At 40.0% G+C, this 26,430-nt stretch overlaps 1 protein-coding gene across 13 annotated transcripts in view; it reads left to right on the top strand.

Moving 5' to 3' along the window:
• The window catches only part of CAB39L (calcium binding protein 39 like), a 121,019-nt gene that overhangs the window by 21,046 nt on the left and 73,543 nt on the right, over window positions 1–26,430 (top strand). For 3 of the 13 annotated variants that reach the window (XM_006030189.2, XM_006030184.3, XM_025211762.1), the window contains exons 2-5: window positions 4,173–4,394; window positions 5,550–5,636; window positions 8,495–8,664; window positions 17,726–17,877. In XM_006030189.2, the coding sequence (XP_006030251.1) occupies window positions 17,776–17,877 (102 nt within the window). In that variant the 5' untranslated portion in view covers window positions 4,173–4,394; window positions 5,550–5,636; window positions 8,495–8,664; window positions 17,726–17,775. Of the gene's footprint in view, window positions 1–3,568; window positions 3,709–3,982; window positions 4,119–4,172; window positions 4,395–5,549; window positions 5,637–8,494; window positions 8,665–17,725; window positions 17,885–23,825; window positions 24,005–26,430 lie in introns of those variants that run through there. The other 10 variants (XM_025211761.1, XM_006030185.3, XM_025211760.1 and 7 more) reach the window with 10 other exon arrangements.

Below are 26,430 nucleotides of genomic sequence, written 5' to 3'. Positions count from 1 at the left end.
ATGTACCAACTCAGAACACTAGAGGGAACCAGGAAGAGGAAAAAGAGAGAACATGATGCTGGAGGCGTATATTTACATTTTTGGAATAGTGTATATGAAGAATTCATGTCAGTCCAACTACTAACTCAATTCAGCTATTGCATCTCTAATTGCTGTATCACTAACAGGGGAGCACTCATGCATTCTTGAGATAGGGAAAGGGCCTAAGCTTCCTCTTCCAGTTAAAAGCAGATGGAGCTGGGGAAGAAATATCTATTCATAAAACAGTGTGCCCCCTTTACCTTGTTCAGTGTTGTGACAAGTTGCAAACTCCTAATTACACTTTCTGGGTAAGTTTCTGCTGTCACAGGATTTGCATTTGTGTCCAATATGTGTCTGGATACACATTTCCACAGTAATTTGTATGTGCACATATATAAAAGGGACAGGATATGAGATATATGATGTGATTGAAAAGTTTTATTGGGATAAGTATAGAATGGCTATATTAATCAGGAAATCCAAAGGAAATGTCAATTAAAATCTTTATCACATTTGTGTGTGTGTTTAACCACATGTATAACAGAAATTATTTTAGAAATGTCTTGCAAGTTTTCAGAAATGTCATTGGAATAATTTTATTATCTATATCCCTTAGTCTGTAAATGTAGGTGACATAGCTGCCATGAATTAAACTGTACAGATCTTCAAGGGAAAAGAACAATATAATTAACATGCTTTTAAAACATTTTCCTAAAACCACCATAACTTGGATATTTTGAGAATTCTAACAGAGGAAGGGGCTGCTTCTCATTGGAAAGTGCCCCATGTTCCAAAAATTGCTGCTTCTCACTGAGAAATGCCCCATGCTCCTTTATCTCTGACTGATTATATAATACCAGACCATAACCTTATTGTGGAACTCTATTTTGACAGCTCTAGGCCTGGGAATTGAGCAGTGTTTTGGAAGGAGAGAATTTTTTTTGGCTCTTGTTGTTTGAATCTCCTCTGGGCTCTGAAATACTAGTAGTAGTTTCAGAGGTGATAGCACTGATTGGAAGTGAATGGTTAAATATGCACAAAAAAAATGTATATTGTAATCTTAATGCTGGACTACAATGTTTCCCTAGTTTAAATATGGTTTGAAGCTGCTTAGCTTCCTTTTTCATTATAGAAAATAAAAAAAAAACAAATGTGGTAGTAGTACAGTATTTGTGGTGGGGTTTTTTTCTCTGCATATTATCAGGGACTCTGACTTCTAAATATGAGTTCCATTTGTATTTTTCTTTCCTTTAAAATGAGTGTAGACTTTAGGCTGAATGTGTTATTAAAGGTCGGTCACTTCCAAAATTGCTGTAATAAATGAAAGGATTTTAAGACAAGAAACTAAGTAAACAGGTTGTTTGATGTACTTTGACAAGTCTTTAAAGAGCTGTCACCTCTTCATAATTAAATTATTCAGGAGTTGAAGTGGCCATAAATGATGTATTGAAATAAAAATAAATCAGTGAAGGAGGGTGTTGGCAAAAGAAATAGTTACTACTTGGCAGCAAGGTGCAACAGGTAACAGCAACTAAATAAATATGCCCTATTGAAGTATGCTTGGCACAGAGCCTGAACTTGCAACTAGCTCAGCTACACTGAAGGCCTCATTTCCAATACAGTCCTGCCAGAGAAAATGGTAGGTAGGTTAGAAAGCTGGTACAGAGAGTGAAGGAAAAGACAAATGTGAATTATCTTTCCTCACTGAGTGTACTAGTGCAAGGATGAAGATAGATTTATTCTGCATAGTCCCTCAGGATATAAAACTCTTATTAAGTAAAAGGGAATTTCAGTAGGCAGAAGACTGGCAAGATTGAGATCTAGCCAAATGTACAGAAAATATAGTTAATAGTGCGCATAATTGCAAGTTCCCTAAAACAGGTCCCTAAATTCTGAATGAGAGTGTAAACCATGTGCTTAAATACAGCTCATTCACTAGACAAAGGTCTTATGTTTTCCTGGTGTTTCTTACTCTGAATGCATCACAGATGTTTTACAAACTTAAGTCATATGCAGACCATTGAATGGGGTTGCTTATGCTGCCACTGTCATGCAACTTTTCCTCTGGATAAAACCAAGCACCTTCTGGATTTTGCATAGATACAAAGGAGGATCTTTTTTACATTTGAAACTTTTTATGGAGTCATATAAGCAGAATATAATTACTCAAGGCAGAGTTTGGGAAAGAGATGTAAACAACCCTGACTTTACAATAGGATCTTTTATGACTTCCTGTTAGAACTGTTGTAGGTGTCACTGAAAAATGGCCTTTTCAGTAGCACCATATCTTCTAACTCCATGCTGGAGTACTGCTTCAATACTCATCTGGAGCTAAGAGTACCCACTATTGAACCTCCACTAACTACTGCTTCTTGCAGCATCTCCAGCTGCCAATGAAACAATACTAAGACTGTTTTAAAACTCTTTCTGAAATGGAGGTGTGTAATGTTCTAAAAGTCTGGGCCTTAGGTGCCTCAGTGATCCTAGTTGTTGAAGCCCATAAATGGGTGTGCTGCTTTACAAAACAGTAAGGAACTTGATTTGTACCTCAAAGACCTGGTAACCTGAGGGTAAGATTGTGCTTCTTGTAAGAGTGCTTGAGAACCAATGGTGAGGAGCAGGGCCATAAATATTTGCAGACCTTATTCTCATGTAAGTATAAAAACTAAATAGGCTAGGTCTGTTGTTGATTTTAGGTTCTACAAAGTGAGGCCATTCCTCTCTTGTCTTCCTACCTGCACCCTGGCCAGCAGAATAAAAACCACTGCATCCTTTGAAGAGTTTTTTTTGCAGATTTGCTTCTACCCTACCTTTAAAGCTGGGTGGTGGGTAATTACCACAACTAAATCCTAAAATAAGATGTGACATGATAAAGGCAAGGTGGTGTATTATGTAATAGACAGTGACCTAGGTTTTTAAACCAAATGTGTTAATATATGCAGAAGCTACCTTTTAAATAATGTAGAGTATGACTTAACTTGACAAATCTCCAGTAGTTCTCTAGACCTGAACCCACACCCTGAGCTGCTGATTTGTAGCATATATGTACATATATTGTAATACTATGACAGAGCAGAGGGTGATGTGAGAATGGAATTTAAAACCCCACAATGGGTAGTAATAGCTAGTAAAACAATTTCCTTTCTGCATTTTGATGTACATTAGATAGCTGTAAGGAAAAAAAATGCAATTCCCATGGTATGCATGTAGAACATCCTGAAAAATCTTAGCTGCAAGAGAAAAATTGAACTTTTAAAGCATAAAAAGCAGATCCATTATGTTAGCTGTATTTTGCTGTATTTATATGATGTTCCAATGGGTTTTTATTGTGTGAATTTTTCTTTTCTGTCTCATGATGACATTCTTATTTAAAATCAATGCTACATATTTAGAAACTTGTTTTATTTCAGTGGGTTTTAATTTTTCTTGGAACATTATTGAAGATTTTTGTAATGCTGCTCTAAAAAGATATACTGATTTTAAAAAAAAAATAAATTTTTTTTTCCTTCTCTTTTTCTCTCTCTTTGTTTGCAAACATGTATTCAAGAAGGAAGTGGCAGTTTTTCAGGCTCCTATGGACAAGACCTTGTCTGCCCATAAGAACTCATGTGCTAGCATGCTGATTTTATTATCACTTTGTAACAACACACCATTGTTAGAATTCCCATTTACATTCTAAAGAGGAAGGTAAGGTGAAAAATGTAACTACAGTAGCCTTTGCCATGCTGTGGGTGTGAGTCCTCATTTGTACCTCTTTTATACTAGAACATTTATGAGATGAGAAGAAACTTATATAAGTGATATAGTTTTTTGGGGTTTTTTTCTTCATCTGTGGCTTTAACCCTAGAAAATTCTCTTGGCAGAGACGTTACTTTGTCTTTTGCTTTACACACATTCCTCTGACGTAGAGCTCAGTTTAGAGAGAGGGAGGGTGCGTGTGTGTATGTGAGGAAGAAAGAGAAAGGGGGTGGGGGGAAAGACACATACACAGAGCTAGTCTGACCAGAAACAGAACTGCCCCTGGCAGATTAGAGAGACAAGTGAGGCTTGGAGTGTGAATCTAGAGAAAAGAGAGTGGAAATTTACAGCTACTGCGAGTGAGTGACTATGTGCATGTTCAAGTGATCATTTCTGTTAACGTTTTTCCAAAGGGTAACATTTAGTCTTCAGTGAGGAAGAAGAGACTGAATTCTCTGGAGTCGGCTTTCTGTGACACATGTCAGTGATACAGAGGAACTTACATTAAATGGAACATAAATAAAGCCTCCTCCATCTGGACTGTGCTGATTTGGGGCTGGCAGAGAGCTGTCTTCAGCACCGCATCATGTATCTGCTTTTTGTTGCTTAGACAAGCCTGGGCATTTCTGTACACAGTGAGTATCTGTAAAGATTATCTAGTCTGAATTAAATCAAGTTAGGTAATTTTAGTAAAACTTTTTCAGATTATAAATAGCTCTTTGGGTAATAAACTGCTCTCCTATTTATTTTCTATAGTTGCATTGTTACCTTTTTGTAGCCTTGTAAACTAATGTTACCAGGAGTGGCTTAAAAAAAAGGCAATCCTAAACAATACTTCTTCTGTTACATAAGGCACTGGCTCCGTTACCAAATATTTTGTGTCCATGGAATATCTTTGGAAATGAATTTATTTACAATGGCATTTCCAAAAATAAAATAGCTGCAATATATAATTTCTCCTGCTTCTTGCTGCTCACTGCCTGCAGCTGCAGCCTTGCTCTTGATTATACAGAGAAAAGAGGACATAGTTTCATAAGAAATTCAGGAGCTATTAAGTATGTATGTAAGATGTGAGTTTGTATGCAAATTGTCACAAGGAACTGCATATCTCACTATAAATAGAGGGGTAGAGGATGATCTAATAGGTCTCTTCCATCTCTATTTTTTATGATTCTGTGGAATAATGTGCTAGTTCTTACTTGGTCCTTACTCAGGCAAAACCTTTATTAAAGCCACTGGGGAATTTTGCCTGAGAGAGGACTTTTGGATGTGACCCACTTTTAATAGCAAAGTAAAATCATTGCTCTGCCAAATTATTTAATTTGGATGAGGGAACTGCTGAAAAATGATGCAGCACTACCAACAGACCTGCCCAAGTGAATGGTGGTGAGATGGGTCACTTTCTAATAATGTTTAATATAAACAAAGAAGAATAAATACACTTGCTAATGTTTTGAACTAATGGACTGAGAGTAAGTGTTGTTGGTTTTTTCCTTTTTGGCTGCTGTCTCTTGTTTCTTACATTATTGAGTTCCATTATTAGTTTCCTTCATTTCAGTGTTTGCTAGTAGTATTATAAATGCAAATTTAAGCTAAGAAGTCTCCCTCTTTCATAGAAGCATATGGTTGGAAGTGTCATCTGGTCCAAGTAAATAGTAATAGCTCTTAAATAATTACTTTAATTTTAAAGGCCTGCGGTGCTTCATGAACATTTAAGGGTATAACTGTACATTGTTGTCTGAGAGTTTGCTTCTTTAGGATCAGGATTTAACTCTGCTTGTGTTTCACAGGTGTCTCTGAGGTGCTGTAGTGAGAGATCCCCAAAATGTCTAAGTTTCACCATACCTGAGCTGTCAGTTGCTATCTGAAAACCCAAAGTATGCATCTCATTCTTGTCATCTTTGTGTGGGCTAACACTTTAAAACTTACTACTGCTGTAAGAAATTCTGTTAGCTCAAGTGGCAGAGGTCTGTGCTGTGGATCTAAAGATTCCAGTGTTGCTGACGCAACCAGTGTAGGTGTGACCATGATGCTGCATGATATGTTGGGGTTTTTAAGTTTAATATTCCCCCACCCCCAACAAAAAAGCCTAGGGAATTACAGGGGTGTAGCCGTGTTAGCCTAAGGACATAGGCAGATAAGGTTCTTTGGGTGAATCTGATATCTTTTATTAGACCAACCTAAATAGTTGGAAAACAATTATTAAGCAAGCTTTCGGGTTCAAAAACCCTTCCTCAGGCTAAGGAAGTTTCTGCAGTTGGTATGTGCTCTTTACCAGGAAGAGCACACACCAACTGCAGAAACTTCCTTAGCCTGGCGAAAGGTTTTTGAACCCAAAAGCTTGCTTAATAATTGTTTTCCAACTATTTAAGTTGGTCTAATAAAAGATATCAGATTCACCCAAAGAACCTTGTCTGCCTAGGGAATTACATACATTTAAACTACCTTATTATTAAGGTTGTGAATTCAAGCACTTGAAAGTTGGTAAAAGCTAGAATTAAGGTTGTCGGTATTGTCTTAATTTACATTTACTCCAGACACAGCATTATGATACAGTCTTAAGGTACATAACTGCTTAGTATTTTTCCCTAGCATACACCCCTGCTTCATTCAATGAATGAGCAGTTATCAAATAACCTTTTTATCCTTTTATAGCCAATGAATCTTAGTGGCCAATGTTTTATTTAATTCCATAATGTCCAAACCCTCTATTGAATACAACATTATTAATGTCTTCATGTAATGTTATATAGTGTTTCCATCATAGTATTTGAATGCAGACAGACAACAATTATAACAAATTTAAATTTATAGTAGCTTATTGTGGTTGATGCTGAACTGATGCAACTCTTATCTGGCTTCTCCATTATTGGTAGAAGTAGAACTAAACTGTTATAATAATGTATCACACACAGGGTGGATTTGATTTAAATGACTGTTCAGGAAGCCTCAATTTAATCATTGTTTTCTAATAAAAGTGCATTCTTGTTTGATATTCTCTATTCATTTAACTTCTTGAAACTTTGCACTTTTAGAGAGAAGGAAGGGCTTGTTTCTTATGTGCACAAACTCGCAGAGAGACAATAGGGATGATGCGTAGGTAATCAGGTCTGTTATCTCTCATCTCCATATACTGCTGTTAACAAGGATGTTATCTCTAGAGAGAGAAATCCACAGTTTTGAGAGCTGAAACTAAGCATCACAGAGATGCTTAATGGGATCTTCAAGACTGAACACTGAGTCCCATTGGGTAGAGGGGTCTTCTTTAATCTTTACTAATCTGTAAAGGAGCCTCTGGGATCCCCATAAGATTGGCCCCCTAATATAATCCATGACCTATTGTGACCCATTTATAAAACTTTTCTAAAAAGGTTACATGAATATATTGTCTCAAATAGTATATAATTAGAATTTATAATCTCTGTTCCATGATGATATCGTTGAGCTCTAACATATCTTAAATTATTTTTTAAAAGCATCTTAACAAAAAATACAATTAAAAAAATAAGATTTAAATAAAAAAATCCAATTTTTAATTTTTTTTATATCATTGATTTTTATCCACCCTGATCACACACGATGCATTTAATATCAAAGATCTGTTGTGAAGATATGTGGTAGTATTGCCACCACTTTACAGGTGGGATACTGAGACAACAATCTCTCCTTTGCACGCTTAATTTGAGATGCCTACTGCCTGGCTCTTTTTAAGTACAGTACTTCATATTTTTGTAACACTTCATGTGATCAAGTGCAGCTCTAACCAACCTATATCTGCAAACACTAAGTATTTCTGCAAATCTTGTTTCAGGTGTCTCATATTGGGCAACTTAGAGGAATACCTAATTAGTGGCCAGCTGTTCAAAGTTTGGTTTTAAGTGACTTGCTTAGCCTCGGAGATAAATTTTTGTGCAGAAATAGAATTCAGTTATCTGGGGCACCGTTTAGCTACCCTAAATATGAGACTGTCCTTTTCTTTCTGACTGTTCATGACACTTTCCAAAATCTGCAGCAGATGAAACAGGGCTCCTGCAGATAACATTTTAATTTGTATATAGTCCTGATTCGTTTCCCAAAGTGCTATTCATCCTATAGACCGTATAAGTCTTGGGTCCTGTGGAAAGCATAATGTAATTAAAAACTATACATAAAAATGCATAGTCACAAGGGTGGGGAGCAAATTTAATATTGTATGAGCAACTTTAAATGTTGCATTTTCTTATTTGAATGCCTGACTTTCCTATGATTCTATGAACAGTGCAAAGTAAGAATGGAAGGGACCTCACAATGTTATGTAGTCCAGCCCCATTTAATGTGCGTTGTGGGTTTTGTTTTGTTTTTTTTAACAAAATTGTGTGTTTAAATTTTTTATGGAGTTGAAGGAGATTAGTTTGAGGAACTGTATATTGAAATGTTATTAGGCCAGACACACAATGTATTGGCTTTAATATATTAGATGGGACTGGGGAAAGTTTAATTTCCAATTTTAATTTCATTTACTCACCCAGAGTAAGCTAATAGAATTTTGTGGTACTGAAAAATGTGATCAAGGAAAGGATAGGGAAACAAGTGTAGAAGGTGTTCTTGTCTGAATTTGAGCAAAATACACACACACACACACACACACACACACACACACACACACACACACACAAACCATTTACTGTTCAGAAGTAATATGGAAGAAGAATGCTTTGAATTAATCACATGCTGTCATTCTTGTGTTTGTGGGCAGGAGGAAGTGCTTGTTGCTGATCTGCGTAACTGAGTCACTGTATAATGATGGGATGTGCTGATGGCTGAAGTAATATTGCTGTCTGCTTTCCTCCTTCATTGTTCATATAAGCTCTTATAAATTCAACTCTTTATCAGAGGCTGTGAATAATAAATAAAGGAGAGCTTGAGGTGGGTGCCTATAAAGTAAGCTGATCTAGATTTTGTTCATCATATACTTGTATTAAAAAGCTCTTGTTTCACTTAATTTTTCTGTAGTTCATAAACTAACTGAACAGATTTCTTATCTGTCAGTCAGTTCATAACCCAGCCCCCCCCTTCCCCCCTTCCAAAAAAAAGTCAGCTTGGATGTTTTTTGTGGGGGTTTTTTTCTTTTTTTCTTCCTTTGGCCTATTATACTAGAGTCTACAACCAAGAGCTAAAAGGGGGTGGTGACCTAGCATTTTTCTCTCTCCATCTTACTTTAGCATCCCTGCATGATTTAAAATGGCACTAAACTTCTCATGGAAGCTCTAGGAAATTGTTGTTTGGTTGTCTGTTTTGGGGAATTCTTTTAATTTCCAGTTTGGATGAATTGGATTAGTATTGACACATCTTCTGAGATGGAGAAACAAACTCAAAGCTGTACAGTCATGCACATGCAATACAAAAAGGAAGATGGAGAAATTCTAATTACTTATCAGATTTACAGAAAGCGTAGACTTTATCAGACTTTTCCCACTTAAACGGTGGGAACAAAACTAATTTTAATTCTCTTAGCTAGCATCTTGCCCATATTTCAAAACTACCAACAAACTAGATTTTAGATTTCTAGACTGATTTGGATTGGGTGAGGGAGGTGTGGAACTTAATTGTAAATGGTTGTTTCTCATAGGTGGCACTTGGTACCTTCCACAAATCTCTTTTCAGTTGCTGTGATGTTTGCTATTAGGCCAAAGGGATCAAAGAAATATATAGCACTGGAAAAGAACTCCAGGTGACCGAGCCCAGTCTCCTGTTATTGCAGGCAACCATGTCATAGACTGTTTTTACTTGAATCTAAGATTACCCTGAATTTGAAGATGATACCCCCCCCCCCCCGCGATAATTAGATTCCATACATGGAAAATTTATAAATTTACTGTAATTTCCCATGTACAGAATCCAGTTATTGGAGGGTTGTCTTTAATTCATCCCCACTGGCTACTGCGTGGGGGGTGGTCAAGTAACATGCTTCCCTACCACCTCATCCCCCCACTGCAGCATCAGTCTTTCCTTCCCTCTGACTCTCCTCCCACTCCTGCCACTTCTTCCCAGTCTCTATGTCCCCCCCCTCCCCCTTGCTCCATCTGACAGGCTCTATCCCCATTGTAACCTAGGGCACTGAGCACAGCCCAATCTAGCCCCCATAGCAGCCACGCACACTGTGCACTGCTGCTATGGGGCTGGCCTAGGGCTGTGCTTAGTGACATAGACTGCAGTGCGGAGCCTGCAGAGATTGCAGTGGAGCAATGGTGGAAGGCAGAGGTGGAGGGGCAGGGGGCAGGCTGCAGCTACAGCCCTGAGCCTGGGTAGGGGCTGGAGCCTGAGCGCCCCCGCCCCCTCCCCGCCTACTCAATTCTAAGATAAGGGGTTTCCCCCCATGTTAAATTGGGGGGGGAAAAACTGGTCTTAGAATTGAGTAAATATGATAAATCCTAGGAGTGTACCAATTTTAAAGATTTTCATGGCTGATACCGATAGCTGATGATTTAACCAACCATATTGGCCGATGCCAATCCGATAACCAATATTTAGTTTTGCATTTATAACACATGCACATATGTGTCTCCTGACTGGTCCAGCCCTTAGTGAAGAAGGCGGTGATCACCTTATTCCCATTCATGTTGCCCCCTCACCCACGGCACCTGCCCGCACCTCCGTTCCCTGTGCAGCCCATGCTGCCATCCTGGATGGGCAGGGTGAACCCTTGCACAGACAGTGATGCCAGGCACATTTGAAGCTCTAGAGTACACTGTTGCCTCAGTGCCAGTGGGCCCTGTGCAGCTGAGCTCCTGCAGCCACCAGCGAGAAGCTGCTTTTGCAAAAGCACCAGGTGCTCAGTGAAGCAGCATGTCCCTCATGCGGTGCCTTACCCCACCTGTGTGCAGCCCAATATCTCTGCAACAGCCCCAGTGCTCAGGCCCCTGCTATGTGTGTGGCATTGCCGTGGCGGCAGCAGCAGAAGCTGGTAACAGTCCCTTTGAGCGTGGCGCTCTGTGACTGCTTCTTGGTGCCCCCTCCCTCTCCCTTAGCTCGCCAGAACCTGTAGTCTGCCGTAGACTTGGGCCAGTGCCGGGGTGTAGGGACCAGACTATGCTCACCAGGGTGCTCTGGGCACACAGCTATAATTATCGGCTACAGAGACCAAAAAAAGGTGATAGCCGATAACATAATTTCTCCTTTTATTGGTGCCAATCTGATAGCCAACCGCTATATCAGTGCACCCTTAGTAAATCCCTTCTGTAACAAATTTAAAAAGGAAGTTTTGGGTTTATGGTTAATAGACCACAGGACTGGGCATTAAGAAATCTGAGTATTATTCTTAGTTCTGCCATTAGCATCTTCTGTGATCTGGAAGGAGTTGTTTAACCTTCTTGTGTCTCAATTTCTTCCTTTGCAAGTGGGATAATAGGACTTGCAACACACCTCTAAGTCACAAGAGTCTTAATTAAATGGTTGAAAAGTTCTTGGAGTTCTCAAGGCAAGCATGATACCTAGGTGCAAAGGGGCATTATATTGTCTTAGCCATCCCTCTGAACACTTTGAGGACCTGTTCACTGCAAACCTCATACAATTCAAGAGTTAATGCATTGCTGGAGTCTGTATTATATGTTTTAGTCTCTTAGCTGTACATGTATGTGCATACTCATGGGTCTGTCAAGGGATTGATAAGGTAATCTGGTAAAATACAAGAGCAAGAATTTCATGTAAGGAATGAAAGACACTTTCCCCTTCATCCTAGCCGCCGGGGGGGGGCCCCCCCAAATATCTTTGAGATTTGAACAGACCCATTTAAACCTTTGGGAAAGGTTGCTTTAAAAACTGCTTTTCATATTTTTGGAATGTTCTAAAATAAAGCAAACACATTCTTTCACAAATGTCTAGCTGTATACAGACAGAACTGACACTGTCTCTAAGATCTATTTGTAAACTTTGAGCTCATGAAAGATGTTTGACTCTTCATCCCTGGAGACTGAAATGTTCTGTTTATATAAAGGTTATAACCACAGGCAGTGGAAGTGCATGATTCCCCACACAACCCTGCCAGTGTGCCTCATTCCTAAACTGGAGGAACCACCACTAAGGCTGCGGGACAGGGTGGGGGGGGTGTCTCACTCTAAATAATCTGTTCCTTCCTCGATTCCCTGAGATTTGCCAGCAAAGATATAAATTTAGTGCTACTTGTGGTGATGCTGATGACCATTATGAAGCTGTTGTTCCCTGTAGGAAACTTGCAAGAGATCACTATACCCTTTTTATGCAGGCCACTTAATAACCATCAAATAATTAAAAACTTTTAGAGAAACATAAGAAATAGGACTGAAAGGGACTTCCTGACTCATTGAGTGCAGTCCTTTGCTGCTACAGACAAACTGGTACATATTCCCTGCATAAACTTATCCAGCACCATTTTAAAACTAGGTAAGTTCCTCCCCTTCCTTATTCGGAGGCTGTTCTAGAAACTCATTCCCCTGTTGATTAGAAACCTTCTTCAGATTTTCAGATTACTATTTTTTTTCTTCTTTTGTAATCAGTTTATACCCATTTATTCTTGTACCAACATTATCCCTTTACTTACCTGGCTCTCTTTGTTCCTTAAAGCAGATCCATCCAACTTCAAGGGTCAAGGGTTGCCATACCCCATGGACTGCACTGGTGGGGGCTGCAGGACCTGGGCCCTTAACCTTGTCCTGTGCAGATGCCTCTGCCACTGTACTGCGTGACCATGCAGCCCCCCCCCCTCAGCTCCTACACTGCTGCTGCCTGTACTGATGCAGGGGGAAGGAGGGTTGCTCCCCCCACTGCTGTACCATGTGCCCATGAAGCCCTGGAGTCAACCCCCACACTCTACACCAGCCACACTGCCCTGTCTCTTGAGGCTTAGGCAGAAAAGGGCAGATGGAGGAGAAAAGAGCCCTTGCTGTTGCAGCCTTGTAGTGGAAACAATGGCCAAGGAGACCTGGGCTGTGAATTTAACCCTTTGCAGGCCACCAGACAGCCACCCTCCCTTAGTTTATTCCCTTCCCCCTACTGATGTATTTATAATTGTTTTCAGCCTTATACTCCTAATTTTTTTCGCGCACATCATGAATGACAGTTAATTGCAAGACTGACCTTGGAGGAAATCCACTGGTAACTTCTTCCTGTCCCCTGGATAGCTCTCCTTAGAACCTTTACCTTATTCATCTGCAAATTCTTGTATTTATCTCCATTTTACATTTGGTAAACCTATGTTGATTTTATCCCCCTTTCTGTTTACCTGCAGTAGCAAGTAATGGGTGCTGTAGAGGAAGAGTATAAAAACATGGTATGTGTAAAGGGTTCCATTCCCTGTCTTACTCTCCCAGTAATCAGCAGTCATAGGTTTAGGGGTATGCTGTGCCTGAGGTTATAGCCTTGATAGACAAATTCGTGTAGGACAGGTCTAATCTGATGATAGTCATGGTACTATGGCACCTAGGGGTGCTTTGATATCCTTTCAAGGGTATCACCAAGTGCAATGCAATGTTAGCACTGTTAGGTGTGCAAACATGATTCATAAGATAAACACAGATATTTCAGATAAGAATCCATAATGTTAAAACCATTCTGACTTGTTGTCCTTCTGAGTTTTTTACAACTGAATTGCTCTATGATTTTTCTGTAGCCAAAAACAGAATGAAAAATAAGAGCTTGCATTTTCCAAGGGATGCCTTGTTAGATGCAAGGAAACTCTTGTTGCATGTACTCAAAGTTGAGAACCACTGGTCTAACCTCTTTTTAAACCTGGTTATATTATTGGTCTCCACAACAGTCTGGCAAGTTCCATATCTTAAAAACATAAGAAATACCCTACTAGGTCAGGCCACAGGTCCATCTAGCTCAGTATCCAATATCTCACAATGGCAGAGAGTGGATCCTAAAGGTGGACAGGGTCTAGCCAGACTGCTCTGTTTCTTGCCTCTTTTCCCTTGCAGCCTTCATCATTTAGGGGCCTAGAAAGTCATCATTTGGAACCTGTGGCACCTACAATTTTGTTTGATACCCAGTAGTGGACCTGTCCTATATGAATTTATGTAGCCCTCTTTGTGAACCTGATTAAATTGTAAGCCTCTACAAGATCTTGTGGCAATGAGTTCTGCATGTTAATTACATGCCGCGTAAGCAGGAACTTTCTTTTGTATGTCTTAAGTCTCTCTAATAACAGCATTGCATGTTGCCTAATTTTAGGATTGTAAGAAATGGTAAATCCCTATATAATTTTTCCATGCTGTTCATTATTTTATAGACCTCTTTCATATGTTGCTGATGTGCTGTTTAAAGCAAAACAGAAACAACATTTCCTTTTGTTAGTTTTAAATCTTTCACCTGCCAATTTAGTTGGATCTTCCCTAGTTTTTTTTTTTTTTTGAGACTTGGTAAATGATACTTTCCATTTTGCTGGGTCCAAACCATGCATGATTTAAAACAGGGGTGGCCAACCCATGGCATAGGCAACCACTGTATTTGGCACATGGCAAATCAGGTAGGGAACAGATAGCAAAGCAGCAGATAGGGCAGGAAGTAACAGGCAGGAAGCATAGAGCTGAAAGCAGAGCAGCAAATTTGGGGAGAAAGAGTACTGGAGTGATATTCAAGAAAGGTGCATGACTAATTTGTGGCATGCCTGCCAAAAAGATTGGTCCCCAGTGATTTAATAGACCTCAATTCTACCCACTTCAGTTTCTTCTTTTCCAAGCTTAAGGAGACCTAACCTTTTCAGTCTTTCCTCTCTTTTTCAGATGGGATGACCAGAACAGCACATAGTATTCATGGTCTCATGGATTTATATAATGGCATGCTGATGCTTTCTGTTTTATCTTTACTTTTACTGTGGGAATTCCTCACAATATCCTCTACAATAAAGACTGATCCAAAGAATTCATTTAGTTTCTCTTCTCTGAGTGCATCTTTTTACAACCTGGTCATCCAATTCTCTGTCAGACTTCTTGCTTCTGATGTATTTAGAAGAGAAAAGTAGTATTCTCAGTGGGACTTTAAGAATTGTACTGCTTTGGGGATGCTCTGCCACTTTCACACCTAACCGTTGATCAGATTTTTGTCTAGAGCAGCAGTGCTCAACCTATGGTACATGGATCAGAGCTAGCCTGTAGCACGAAGGATCAGTGGCTAACAGCTCAGTTTGGCACATCCCTTTCCCTCCCTGCACAGTGTTCCTGATCCCCTTTGTAGGCTTCCCTACTCTCTCCTTCTCCTACCCGCTATAGCAGGCACTGTTTACTTACTACCTCTCCTTTCCCCTGTGGCAGGTGCTGTTTACCAAAGGAAAGCCCTCTCTCTCGCTCTCTCCCACCTCTGACCTTAGTAGCCCCCTTTTTCACTCCTATTCTCCCTTCCCCCACTTCCATACAGGAGGGGAGTGGTGGTTCATGGTACAGCCTGGTTGCAAGCACCTGGGATTCTCCTAAAATGGGGAAAAGCTTTGGCTCATCAAGTGAGACACAATCCTGTTGCAACTCTGGTGAAAATAATGACTATTTAGTACAGATTTTCTGTTCTACAGACATGCATAGCTCATTCCTTTTGGAAAAAGGTAATAAGCCTTGTGATCCTTGAAGCTATCTTTGAATGTATCAAAGGATATGTGCATATAATCTTTCACTTCTTCCCCTTTCTCACTGTTCCTACAATAACAAGGAAGAAGCATATGAAGAGAATCTCCTAATGGCCAAAAATTTATTTAGGAATCAAAGCTACCAAATTTACCCTTACCACAGCTGAGTGTGAATTGTGTCTTAATTTTGCTAGCTTTCTAAAGCACACTTTCAAAAGGTAGTTTAAAGGCTAGCAACACAAATCTCCCTATTTCCTCCCTCTTGCAGGTACCATCACTCCTCATGTCTTGTCTTCAGTGATGGAAAAAGGTCTAATTTTGTAAAAACATTATTGTTTCCAACGTTTATATTTTAAACTATGCCATGTGATATAACGCTTTTAACCCATGGTATAGGTGTTAATTCTGGAGTCCCTGTTACTTATTAACAGCATTTAGACAAATATATCATAAACTATCCTTAACTATTCTTAAACCTTTGGGATGAGGTAAGGTAGTTAGTGAGAGGTCCCCTTCTTTCTCAGTATGTGAATGTTGCTGAGCATGCCCATTTGGGGCATACTGATGACTAACTCACCACAGAAATAAGAATTTAGCTTGAACTGATCCCTAAGAAGCTTGAAAATTGGAAACTCAGACTTAAACTTTTAGAATTAGTGTGCAAATATTTCTCTAGAACTAGCCTTGCAATACGAGTTATTTGCAATAAGAGATATTTTTAAATTTTAAATTATATTTATAATTATATTTTAAATATAATTAAGAAACCTGCCACTGAAACCATGTTTTTCAAAAAGCAACTCTTACATTTGTATCACAAATAACTTGCAAAAGAAAAGGTATCTGTAAAAGTGCTCCAAGACATTCCATTAAAAAAAAAATTAGGATAGGACTTGTCTCATTCTGTAAACTTCATGTATTTCTGGTGTTTTATATAAATAGTAGTAATATAAATGATTCCTTCGTAAGAACCCCTAAGGGGAAAATGGTGGCTGTGGCACAGAGTGCTACAATAGTACTAATAATATTACAGGGGGAGAAATGTATTTGGTAAGTCCATTTAGATTTTTATGAGGTAAGGTTGAATGTTATAAACATAGACAATTATCTATATATTGTAATTTCTTTATACTCTCCTTTTCAGCAGATCATACATTTCTTATTTGAGAAGTATATTGTATAACAAAAATTATATGGACATTAGAATAATTTTTCTTTGGTTAATTTACTTCTTAACAGTGTTTGCATCTTCATTCTTTCCATGTTTTTCAACATGGGATCCTGTCCAGCCTAGTGCTGTATGTCCCTTTTGGTAAAGAGATCCAGGCTGATCCCGTGCCTGCTCAAATCAGTGGACTCTTTTTGTTGACTACAATAGGCTTTTGTATCAAATCCTTAGGACACATTTACTCTATCCAAAGACTGTGCTAAGGAGTGCTGGAGTGAAGCATGCTATGCCTATTCTGTGTGTTTTTTCTGTTTTTGCTGTAAGAGAGGTAGGGTTGTGATATCTTAGTTTTTGAGGTGAATTTGATGTCTTTTCAAGGATGTACTTTAGTCTATATTGCAGGGAATTCTATAATTTGTATGAGAAAATAAGGGAGTTTGGGTTGGGTATCTGTGGTGGCCTCTCAGGATTAGGTTTCCTTCCTCTGCTTGTCTTCCTTTCTCTTAAGATTATGCTTACAATACTTGTTATACAGTTATATTGGATTTAATCCATGTTTCAGAGTTTATGATAGTTATAGTTATATTTAGAGGCCAGGAAGATATTTACTGCCTTGAATGCATAACTTTGGTTTCTGTTTCTTCCCCCTTGCTTCCTGTGAAGAGTTGGAGATTGGCAGCAAGTAGAGGCAGGAGACTAGACAAATTGCACTGCTGCTTGTAGTGATATTGAGGAAATTCTCAGGCACCAGGCTAGTGGATCAGGGTCACATGCTCTCAGTTAAACTGCTTGCTAGAAAATATTTTCTCCCAGGTTGTATTGGTGTGTCGTTGCCTTTCTCTGTAGCATGGGGTCTAGTCCATTTCCTAGCATTATCTGAGTATAATTTACCTAACAAATTCCCAGGGCATTCGCTGCACCTGTGGCTTTTCCTATTTTCTTTCTCCAACATGTTATAGTTTTTGGGGGTCCTTTTTTACTAAAGTTCCTAAACGTGTTAGAGGATTTTTTTTTTAGCTTTGTTTGGGGGTGGAGGGGAGAGCAGATGTTCTTGTGGACCCTTTTGGACTTAACATTTGTTTTGACTCAACTTAAGCATTTGGAACCCAGAGTCCCCTATGTCTCTCATTACCATACTGTAGATCAAATCTTTTACATAGATTACACTGCATTTTGGTAGTAATTGCAACCAAAACTTTAAGTTGACTTATTTCTTCTTTGGTTTTAAGGCAATCCTCAGCTATACTGGAAGAAGAAATTCAAGTGAAGGAAAAGAAACATGCCTTTGTTTAGTAAATCACACAAAAATCCTGCTGAGATAGTGAAAACTTTGAAAGAGAACATGGCCATCTTGGAAAAGCAAGAAAAAAAGACAGACAAGGTACGAGGTAATCTTTTACAAGACCAATGAAAAGGCATTTAAATGTACTAGAGAATAATAGTATAAAGAGTGAAACTACAGTGTACATCACAGACCTGACTCTACAAATATAAGGACTCATTAGTACTTTTATGATTAACTTTATGCATGAGGAGTTCCACTGAAGTTACTAACTTCACATGAGTGAAGCTGAATCAAATTTTGAGAAAAATCTAAAATGTTTCTAGATCAAAGAGGCTAATACCAAAACATAATTTGTTTAAATTGTACAAGCAGATATCAAAATATCAGGGAACCAAATTTTAAATATACTTTTTAAGGATTACTTCTTTCCAGCTGACAAACAAGACAACAAAATTTATATATAATTCATATAACAATTCATATAATTGTTGTGCCACATGTAAAAAAACAATTACTTAAAAAAATGTATTTCTATGTTGAGTGTCCTCACTAGCCTAACTAATTGGGACATGCAGTGCAGAAATCCAAATTTTAATTTTTTTGCTTTGGGGTTCTTTCAGTTCTGCAGTGGTTGAACTGTGGTTCTTGGGGTCTCTCACGTGGACCCCAGTGATAAGTAAATTAGAGGGAATCTGGCTTTTTATGAGAACCAGTAATTGATGATTTTTCAACTTTGTAAATTTGAATTTCCAGAATATCTTTTCCTAGCAAGATAAAAGGATTACAGATATAAAAGATTTCAATTGATCTATTGGGATAAAAATAACTTTCAAATTTGAAAATGGCATTCATTTTATGGTTGATTGTAACTGAACATTAACAGGTTACTTTGAATATCAAAAATCCTAATCTAGTTATTTAATTAACACGTCATTTAATTCCTAGTCTTGTCCATTCGGTATTGACTCACACAAAAATGGGCCTGTTTAGAAAAGTACTTAACAAAGCATTTAAAGATGTGCTTGAATTGAAGTCTTGTACAGTACTAAGATCAGGGACTCCAGAGCAGGCAGTAATAAGAAATTATATTTAATCACTTAGTGGTATCCCTCAGTTGAAAGAGTTGCACTCCATTGCTCTGAAGCAAGTCCCACCCATTAAGGAAAAAGGCCAGACAAAGGATCCTTGAGGTTGGGGAAGCAGGTCACAATGTGGAGATCCTTAGGGCTCCAGTGAATGTTTATAAGAACCTGAGAGGATAAAGTGCCTCTCTTAGAGAGAGAGAGAAAAATAAAACCCCCAAAACAGTAACATAAAAACCTGTCCATGTTCTTGCATATTTCAAACCTTGGAGTGCTTAGTGCATCTGCACTTATTCCATATTTTGCCATTGTGTATATATATTTGAATGTTTGCTAAGAGAGAGGGTTCAGGTCACTGTGAAGTTTCCATATGTTTTGCTGAACTGAGAAGGCCTGAAAACCAGTTATTACCTTACTGAAAAATTCATTTAAAAATGCCACATCTTTCATTTCTATTAATACAGCTAAAGTACTTTCTTCATTTTGTTTTTGATTAACATCTGTACAACATAAGCACAACTTGCAACTAGCCCCAAAATTATTCATACAAAGCTGCATTCCAAGTGAGATCTTGGTGATTAGTTGTAAATCATTTTGCATTTTCACAAAAAAGTATCCCTGCTTTATTTAATAGAAAACAGAAATGTTGATTGTAAAAGAAATTGCAAAACTTTGCAAGACTTATTTCTCTGTGAAATATATACACATGAGAGATAGATATCTTGTGTGTATATGAAACTAAGAGGGTGTATGTATGTATGTACTCTTAGTTGCATGTATCATTATTCATCTTATATTTAATTTTTTTCACTGTACTAAGGTTCATTGACTTCAGTGGCATTCCAACCACTTAGACCAAGACCAAATTTGACGAGATTAATCCATGTACTTTAGTTGGTTCCTGCTTCTGATGTCACTGTGGAGTGCTTTTTCCTCTGCTTACGTTTCACGTTTGTTTCAAAGAAGGTGTTGCACTGATGGGAAGGTTAACATAACAATGAGAGGATTAAGGAGGGTAAACCTTCAGATCTGGAGAAGTTAAATTAATCTTCCCTTATTTATTTATCAAGTAGTGTTTGAAATGAACAGAGCCTCCTTAAAGTGTGCGATTATCTTGATGGGTTGCTGTTCACAAACTTTCATATAATGAGGAGCAATTCTATTCTCTATTGTATAAATACATGTTACATAAAATTAATCCTGCACATGGGGGACTGCATTCACCCCTCATTTAATTCCAGAACATATACTATCTATTAACCAGAAGAGCAGGAAGACAATTAAACAAATTAGGAATTAAACTTGATGTAATTATACATCCAGTGAAAGACAAAAGATTGGGCACAGTGGCAACTTAGAGACTAACTGGTTCAGAGAAGAGTGAACTTTCACAGGCAAACAGCTTACTTTGTCATCTGATACTGAAGTAGGCTGTTGCCATTGAAAGCTCATGCTTCTTTGAACCGATTAGCCTCTAAAGTGTCACCCTGCACTGTCTTCTGCCAGACTTCAGACTGACACAGCTTACCAACTCTGTGATCAGGTCAAATTGGACTTGCTTATTTTTAAAGTGGTCTATGAATAGCTATAGCAGAAGGAACTGAGGTATGCAGATTTGACATGTTGGATTTTTGTATGCTTTCACACTGCTTTTGGTTTTTCTTTGAATTTTTTTTCAAATTGGATCAATTTTGCTTTGATTTTTGGAGTCCAAATTGCCAAGTTTTGCAACATTTAAAACCTTGTCAAAGTGAAAAACCTTTGCTTGGGCCACACTGCTGCAAAAACAGATATCCCTATGCATCCCACCTTCACCTGCTGCAAACGCTAGTGCTAAGACAAAGTTTTGAAAGATGGGGAGTTTAGTGGATGGGAGGTGCACTTGTTAAACAAAACAAGCAGGAACTTGTAACATGACAGATGTTAGTCATGTTACTAAATGCACTCGAATACTATGGTAATGAATGTGACACAATTTCCTCTATTCTGCATTGGTTTTTATGTCTCAACCCAGCCCGGAACAAAGGGGATGGCATCCTGTCTCCCTAATGATCTCACAAGTAACCACAGAGCTCTGTTAGCACCAGGAATTAATTCTACACACCAGTCAACATTGAAGCATGAGCAGTGTGTAAACACCACACTAGCATTCTTGCCCATCCCTGGAAGGGTGGAGATCTAATGACTCAGATGCCCCTTCCCCCTGTTACAGCTATAAGTTTGGTAGCATTTTTCTGACAGCCCTGTAAGCAAATCCATCACGTTTCACATGGTTTTCATGCAGAATTATAAACTGATCCATGGTCAATTGAAACTTGGCTCAGGTTCCTTTCATGCTTGGCTTGGATGCTCTGAAAGGCTTGAAGAATTTGATAAAGCTGACCTCAGTTTCAGGTTTGCAATGACTCCTGCAACCACACAAGTTTAAAAACTGATTCAGAGTTATATTATGAATGTTTTACTGGCAAGTGTCATAATTAAATGTAAGGTTACAGAGGGCTCACCCTTATTTTGTTTTCTCCTAGAGATTTTTTTCAGTGGTCAGAAACAACCAGTAAAACCAAGTAAAATGCTAGAGACTATAGGGAGGCTGTTAGGAAGGCTAAGGCAGAGACAAAACTGGGACTAGCGACCTGGATCAAAAATAACAAGAAGTCCTTTCTTAAATACATAGGGAGTAAAAAGAAGGTACTGGCTAACGTGGGGCCCCTGCAGGACACGCGTGGAGATCTGGTGGTCGCTTCAGATGATAAAGCTGACCTCTTTAACAAATTCTTTGCCTTCATTTTTCTGAGCAGGGACTGGGACATTCCCTTTCTCTTTGGATGTGTTCAAATCAGCAGGTCCAGATGATCTCCACCCCAGGGTGATGAGGGAATTGGCTGAGGTCATTGTGGGACCCCAGCACAGCTTTATGAGCACTCATGGTGCTTTGGTGAGGTGCCAGAGGACTGGAAAAGGGCCAGTGTGGTCCACACTTTCAAAAAAGGGAGAAAGAAGGACCCAGGAAACTATCAGCCTGTTAGTCTTACCTCGGTCCTGGGGAAGCACTTTGAGAAAATTATCCAGGAGCACATCTGTGAGGGACCAGCAGGGGAGATTATGTTTAGGGGCAAACAACATGGGTTCATTAGGGGAAGGTCCTCTCAGACCAACCTGATTGCCTTCTTCGACCAGGTCACAAAATCCTTGGATGCAGGTGTCATAGTGGACATAGTCTCTCTGGATTTTAGGAAGGCTTTCAACACTGTCTCTCACCCCATTCTCATTAAAAAATTAGGCGACTGTGGTGTCAATGCCTACACAATCAGATGGGTTGCAAGTTGGCTGGAGGGCCGCACCCAGAGAGTGGTGGTGGATGAATCATTTTCGACCTGGAGAGATGTGGGCAGTGGGGTTCCCCAGGGCTCGGTCCTCAGGCCCGCACTGTTCAACATCTTCATCAGCGACTTGAACGAGGGGGTGAAAAGCACCTTGTTCAAATTCGCGGATGACACTAAGATGTGGGGGGAAGTGGGCATGCTGGAGGAGAGGGACAGGCTGCAACTAGATTTAGACAGGCTACAGGGGTGGGCGGATGAGAATAGGATGGGTTTCAATAGTGACAAGTGCAAGGTACTGCACCTAGGGAGGAAGAGCCAGCAGCATACCTACAGGCTGGGAAACTCCCTTCTCATCAGCACAGAGGCAGAAAAGGATCTTGGAGTCACTATTGATTCCAAGATGAACATGGGCCGCCAATGTGAGGATGCAGTCAGTAAGGCTAACCGCACCTTGTCATGGATCCATAGATGCATCATGAGGAGGTCCAAGGAGGTGATCCTCCCCCTCTATGCGACATTGGTCAGGCTGCAGTTAGAGTACTGTGTCCATTTCTGGGTGCCGCACTTCAGGAGGGATGTGGACAGCACTGAGAGGGTCCAAAGGAGGGCCACTCGCATGATAAGGGGGCAGCAGGGCAGGCCCTATGAGGAGAAGCTATGGGACCTGAACCTGTTTGGCCTCTACAAGAGAAGTCTGAGAGGGGATCTGGTGACTGTCTCTAAACTTACCAAGGGGGACTCTCAGGGAACAGGAGTGACACTGTTCCCCTGAGCACTACCAGGAGTAACTAGGAATAACGGCCATAAGTTGACTGAGAGTAGGTTCAGGCTAGACATCAGGAAGCACTACTTTACAGTCAGGGCAGCTAGGATCTGGAACCAACTCCAAGGGAAGTGGTGCTCGCTCCTACCCTGGGGGTCTTCAAGAAAAGGCTAGACGATCACCTAGCCGGGGTCGTTTGACCCCAGCATTCTTGCTTGCCCATGGCAGGGGGAAGGACTTGATGACCTGCTCAGGTCCCTTCCGACCCTACCAACTATGGAAATGTTACCTAATAGGTAAAACTTGTTCAGGTAGGTCAAGGCTATCCAACTGTAGGCCCACTGGCTGCCTGTGCACTCTTGGACATGGACTCCCAGTCCATGTGCTGTTCCCCTCTTCCATCTCTTGTTGCTGCTGCTAAATTCTCTGGGTTTCTCTTTCCTTCTTCAGCTCCTGCCTGCTCCTGCCTTTGGGGGTGGAGTGGATCAGCATGGCTCAAGGGACCCAGGGACCTTGTATGCTGTGGAAGTGCCAGTGGGGTGCAGTAGAAGTTACCTGAAGTGCAGTGAAGTAGGGGGTCCATGTGGCACAGTGTAGCAGAGAATTGCCTGAAGTGCAGTGTAGCAGGGAGTCTCTGCAGTATAGTGGGGGGTGGAGGGCATACAGCTTGGCATGGTGCAGTGTGTGGTTCATACATCACATGGCCCAGGGAGCATGTGGTCTTCGTGGCATGTTAGTGAAAGCCCTATAGTACCCAGCCACTTGGGGTGAAGTTTTATGTTACACTTAGACCATACTGAATTGGTGGGATGTTAAATTGGTGTTAACTGTGAACAGTTGTGTCTTAAAAGTTAAAACCATTTCCTACCTGCACAGATCTGATGTACCACCAGAGGGCTGATGAATAAAGTCATAGCCAAGAACCAGGGCACCTGAGTTTTCTTCCTGCTTGGGGTGAGGTGGGGAGGAGTCTGGGAGTGCATCCTGGGATGCTGGAGGACTGCGACTTGCTTGTTTTATCTCTGTGAAAGAGACTGAAGTTACCCTAATATGAGGTAGGTAGCATGGCCCAGAGTTAACCCTCACCTGAAGTGGTGTAACTTTGAGACTCACTCAGCATGAGTTAATGAGTTTTAATGTATGGATGCTCACATTTTAAATGCCCTTAATATGGTCTAAGTGTAATGTGTAACTTCACTCTGAGGTAGGTCATTATGGCACAGCTTCATATTTTACCTCCAAGTAATATATTAGAAGTTCCCGACTGTTAGCATCTGGAGACCAGTATTTTAGCAGCATTTCAGTAATTCCAGAGTTCATGCACAGTGACAGGTATCAAAGGTTGTGCTACATGAAAAAATGTATCTTTTTTTATAAATACTTTGTTCTAGAAATGTTCCAAAAGTGCAGACTGAAATTTCCTGTTAAATGCTGCTCTCTAAGTTCTTGTGAACAGCTGAGAATTCTTAGTCTGATAAGCAGATATAAAATATGAAAATGCCCCACAGGGACCTTTAATTGCATTAAAAATCAAAATGGCAGGAGTAGCAATATGCATTCAAATAACTCTTTTTATCTGGTTCTACTGGTTGGGTGCAAAAACTGAATGAAGTTTCTGAGGTAAAATAAAAATAAGAACAAGCCATCCTAATATGCAGAGTATAGATGCATACATGTAGGTTGGAGGCTGCTGCTGTTACTGCTTTTTCATGTGTCCTGTCACCATGTTCAGATGTGAGCTCCAAAATGGCTTTGCTGTTGCTCAATCTGTCACCTTGGTAGGGACCTACTTAACTCACAGTGAGACAAAGCCATTTTTGTGGCTTTATCCCAACACAAAGAGCCCATTTCACAGTTGCCCTGCCCCTCCGTGCTGATTGGCAGAGGCCATGCCCTTCAGTGCTGATTGGTGCAGAGGCCCAGAGAGGGGTGAGGGAGTGGCTGCCATCTTGACTACTGGCTACTCTTCTTTGAGCCCCACCCCTCAGTGCTGATTAAGGAGGTGACCGGGGAGAGGGGCAGCCACCATCTTGTCAGTTGCTCTCTTTGTGACGCCCTGCTAGCTGGCACCCTGATGGCATTTAAAGTTTGCTTTAAAGTTAGCACAAGGCTATAAAAGTCAAGAACTCAATTTGTAGTTTTTTTACTAATGTACAAAGCCCATTACTGATGTGCCATAGGGCTTTGTAAATAGCTGTTTGTATTCAGTTATATTCCTTCACCAAAGGGGCTACTTTGGGTGTGTTTTCTTCCATAGACAAGCAAGAAATGTTTTATAACAGGCAGCTTTGGCCTCTGTGGGTGTACAAAAACATATCTAATGTATTTATAGAAAAAACTCAATCTCCTGAGTGAACAGATTAAACAGATGTCATTTTAACCTTCTGCATATTGCTTTCTGAATTGCGTCCATAAGTGAGGATGTATTTGTAAAAGCAGAAAACTCCCCTTTAATTTTATTCATAGAATCTTAGTAGTGAGTTATAAAAAGACCTCTTGAATCTTCCAGCACATGCAAGCTATAAGCTTTTGATATCAAGATGTATTCAGTATTAAACTGATCTTAGCTAAAAGGTCAACATGATGATAAACTGACTTTATTTTAGCTATATTTATACTGAAAATGTGAGTGCAAATGATTAACCACCAGGTGATAGTGGTTGGCAACTCCTTCATGTGGGGCATAGAGGCATCCATCTGCCGCCCTGATCTTTTGGTTTCGGAGGCTTGCTGCTTGTCAGGACCCCATATCTGAGACATCACAGAAAGGTTGCTGAGACTCATGCCTTTCACTACTGTCCCATACTGCTTATCCATGTGGGCACTAATGATACTGCCAGGGACAACTGTAAGCAGATCAAAAAAAGACTGTGGTTCTCAGTGGAATGGTGAAGGGAACGGGGGCCCAGGTGATATTGTCATTAATCCTTACAATCAAGGGTGAAGGTCTAAGTAGGAGCAGATGCATTCTGGAGATCAGTGTGTGCCTGTGTACATGGTGTCACTAGCAGGGCTTTGATGACTTCAACTCTGGGGAGATGTTCCAAGAAGGACTAATTAGAAGAGATGGGATTCACTTAACAAAGAGAGAGTGTCTTTATATAAATGCTTGTTTTAAGCAGTTCTCAGGGAGAAATTAGGGCAATCAGCTACATGAAATATTTATATACTAAAGTGAGTACATAGGGAATAGAAGAATTGGAGATCCTAGTACTGTAGTAGAATTATGATGGTATTGGTATTATGGAGATGTTATGGGGTAGCTTGCATGACTAAAGTACTGTTATGGGTGGGTATAAGTTGTTCAGGAGGGGAGGAAAAAAGGAGGAGGTTTTGCCCTATATATGAAGGAGATGTATGCATGTTCTGAGAGACAGTATAAAGTGGGAGGTAGGCCTGTTGAAAGCCTCTGGGTAAAGGTCAGAGGGGAAAACAGCAAGGGGGATGTCATAGTTGATATCTGCTATATGCCACCAAACCA

The sequence above is a fragment of the Alligator sinensis genome, unplaced genomic scaffold (genome assembly GCF_000455745.1).
Source record: "Alligator sinensis unplaced genomic scaffold, ASM45574v1 scaffold820_1, whole genome shotgun sequence".
In the NCBI taxonomy this organism is placed as follows: Eukaryota; Metazoa; Chordata; order Crocodylia; family Alligatoridae; genus Alligator; species Alligator sinensis.
Note: the sequence above shows the minus strand (reverse complement) of the source record. Positions and strands in the feature narration are given on the sequence as shown.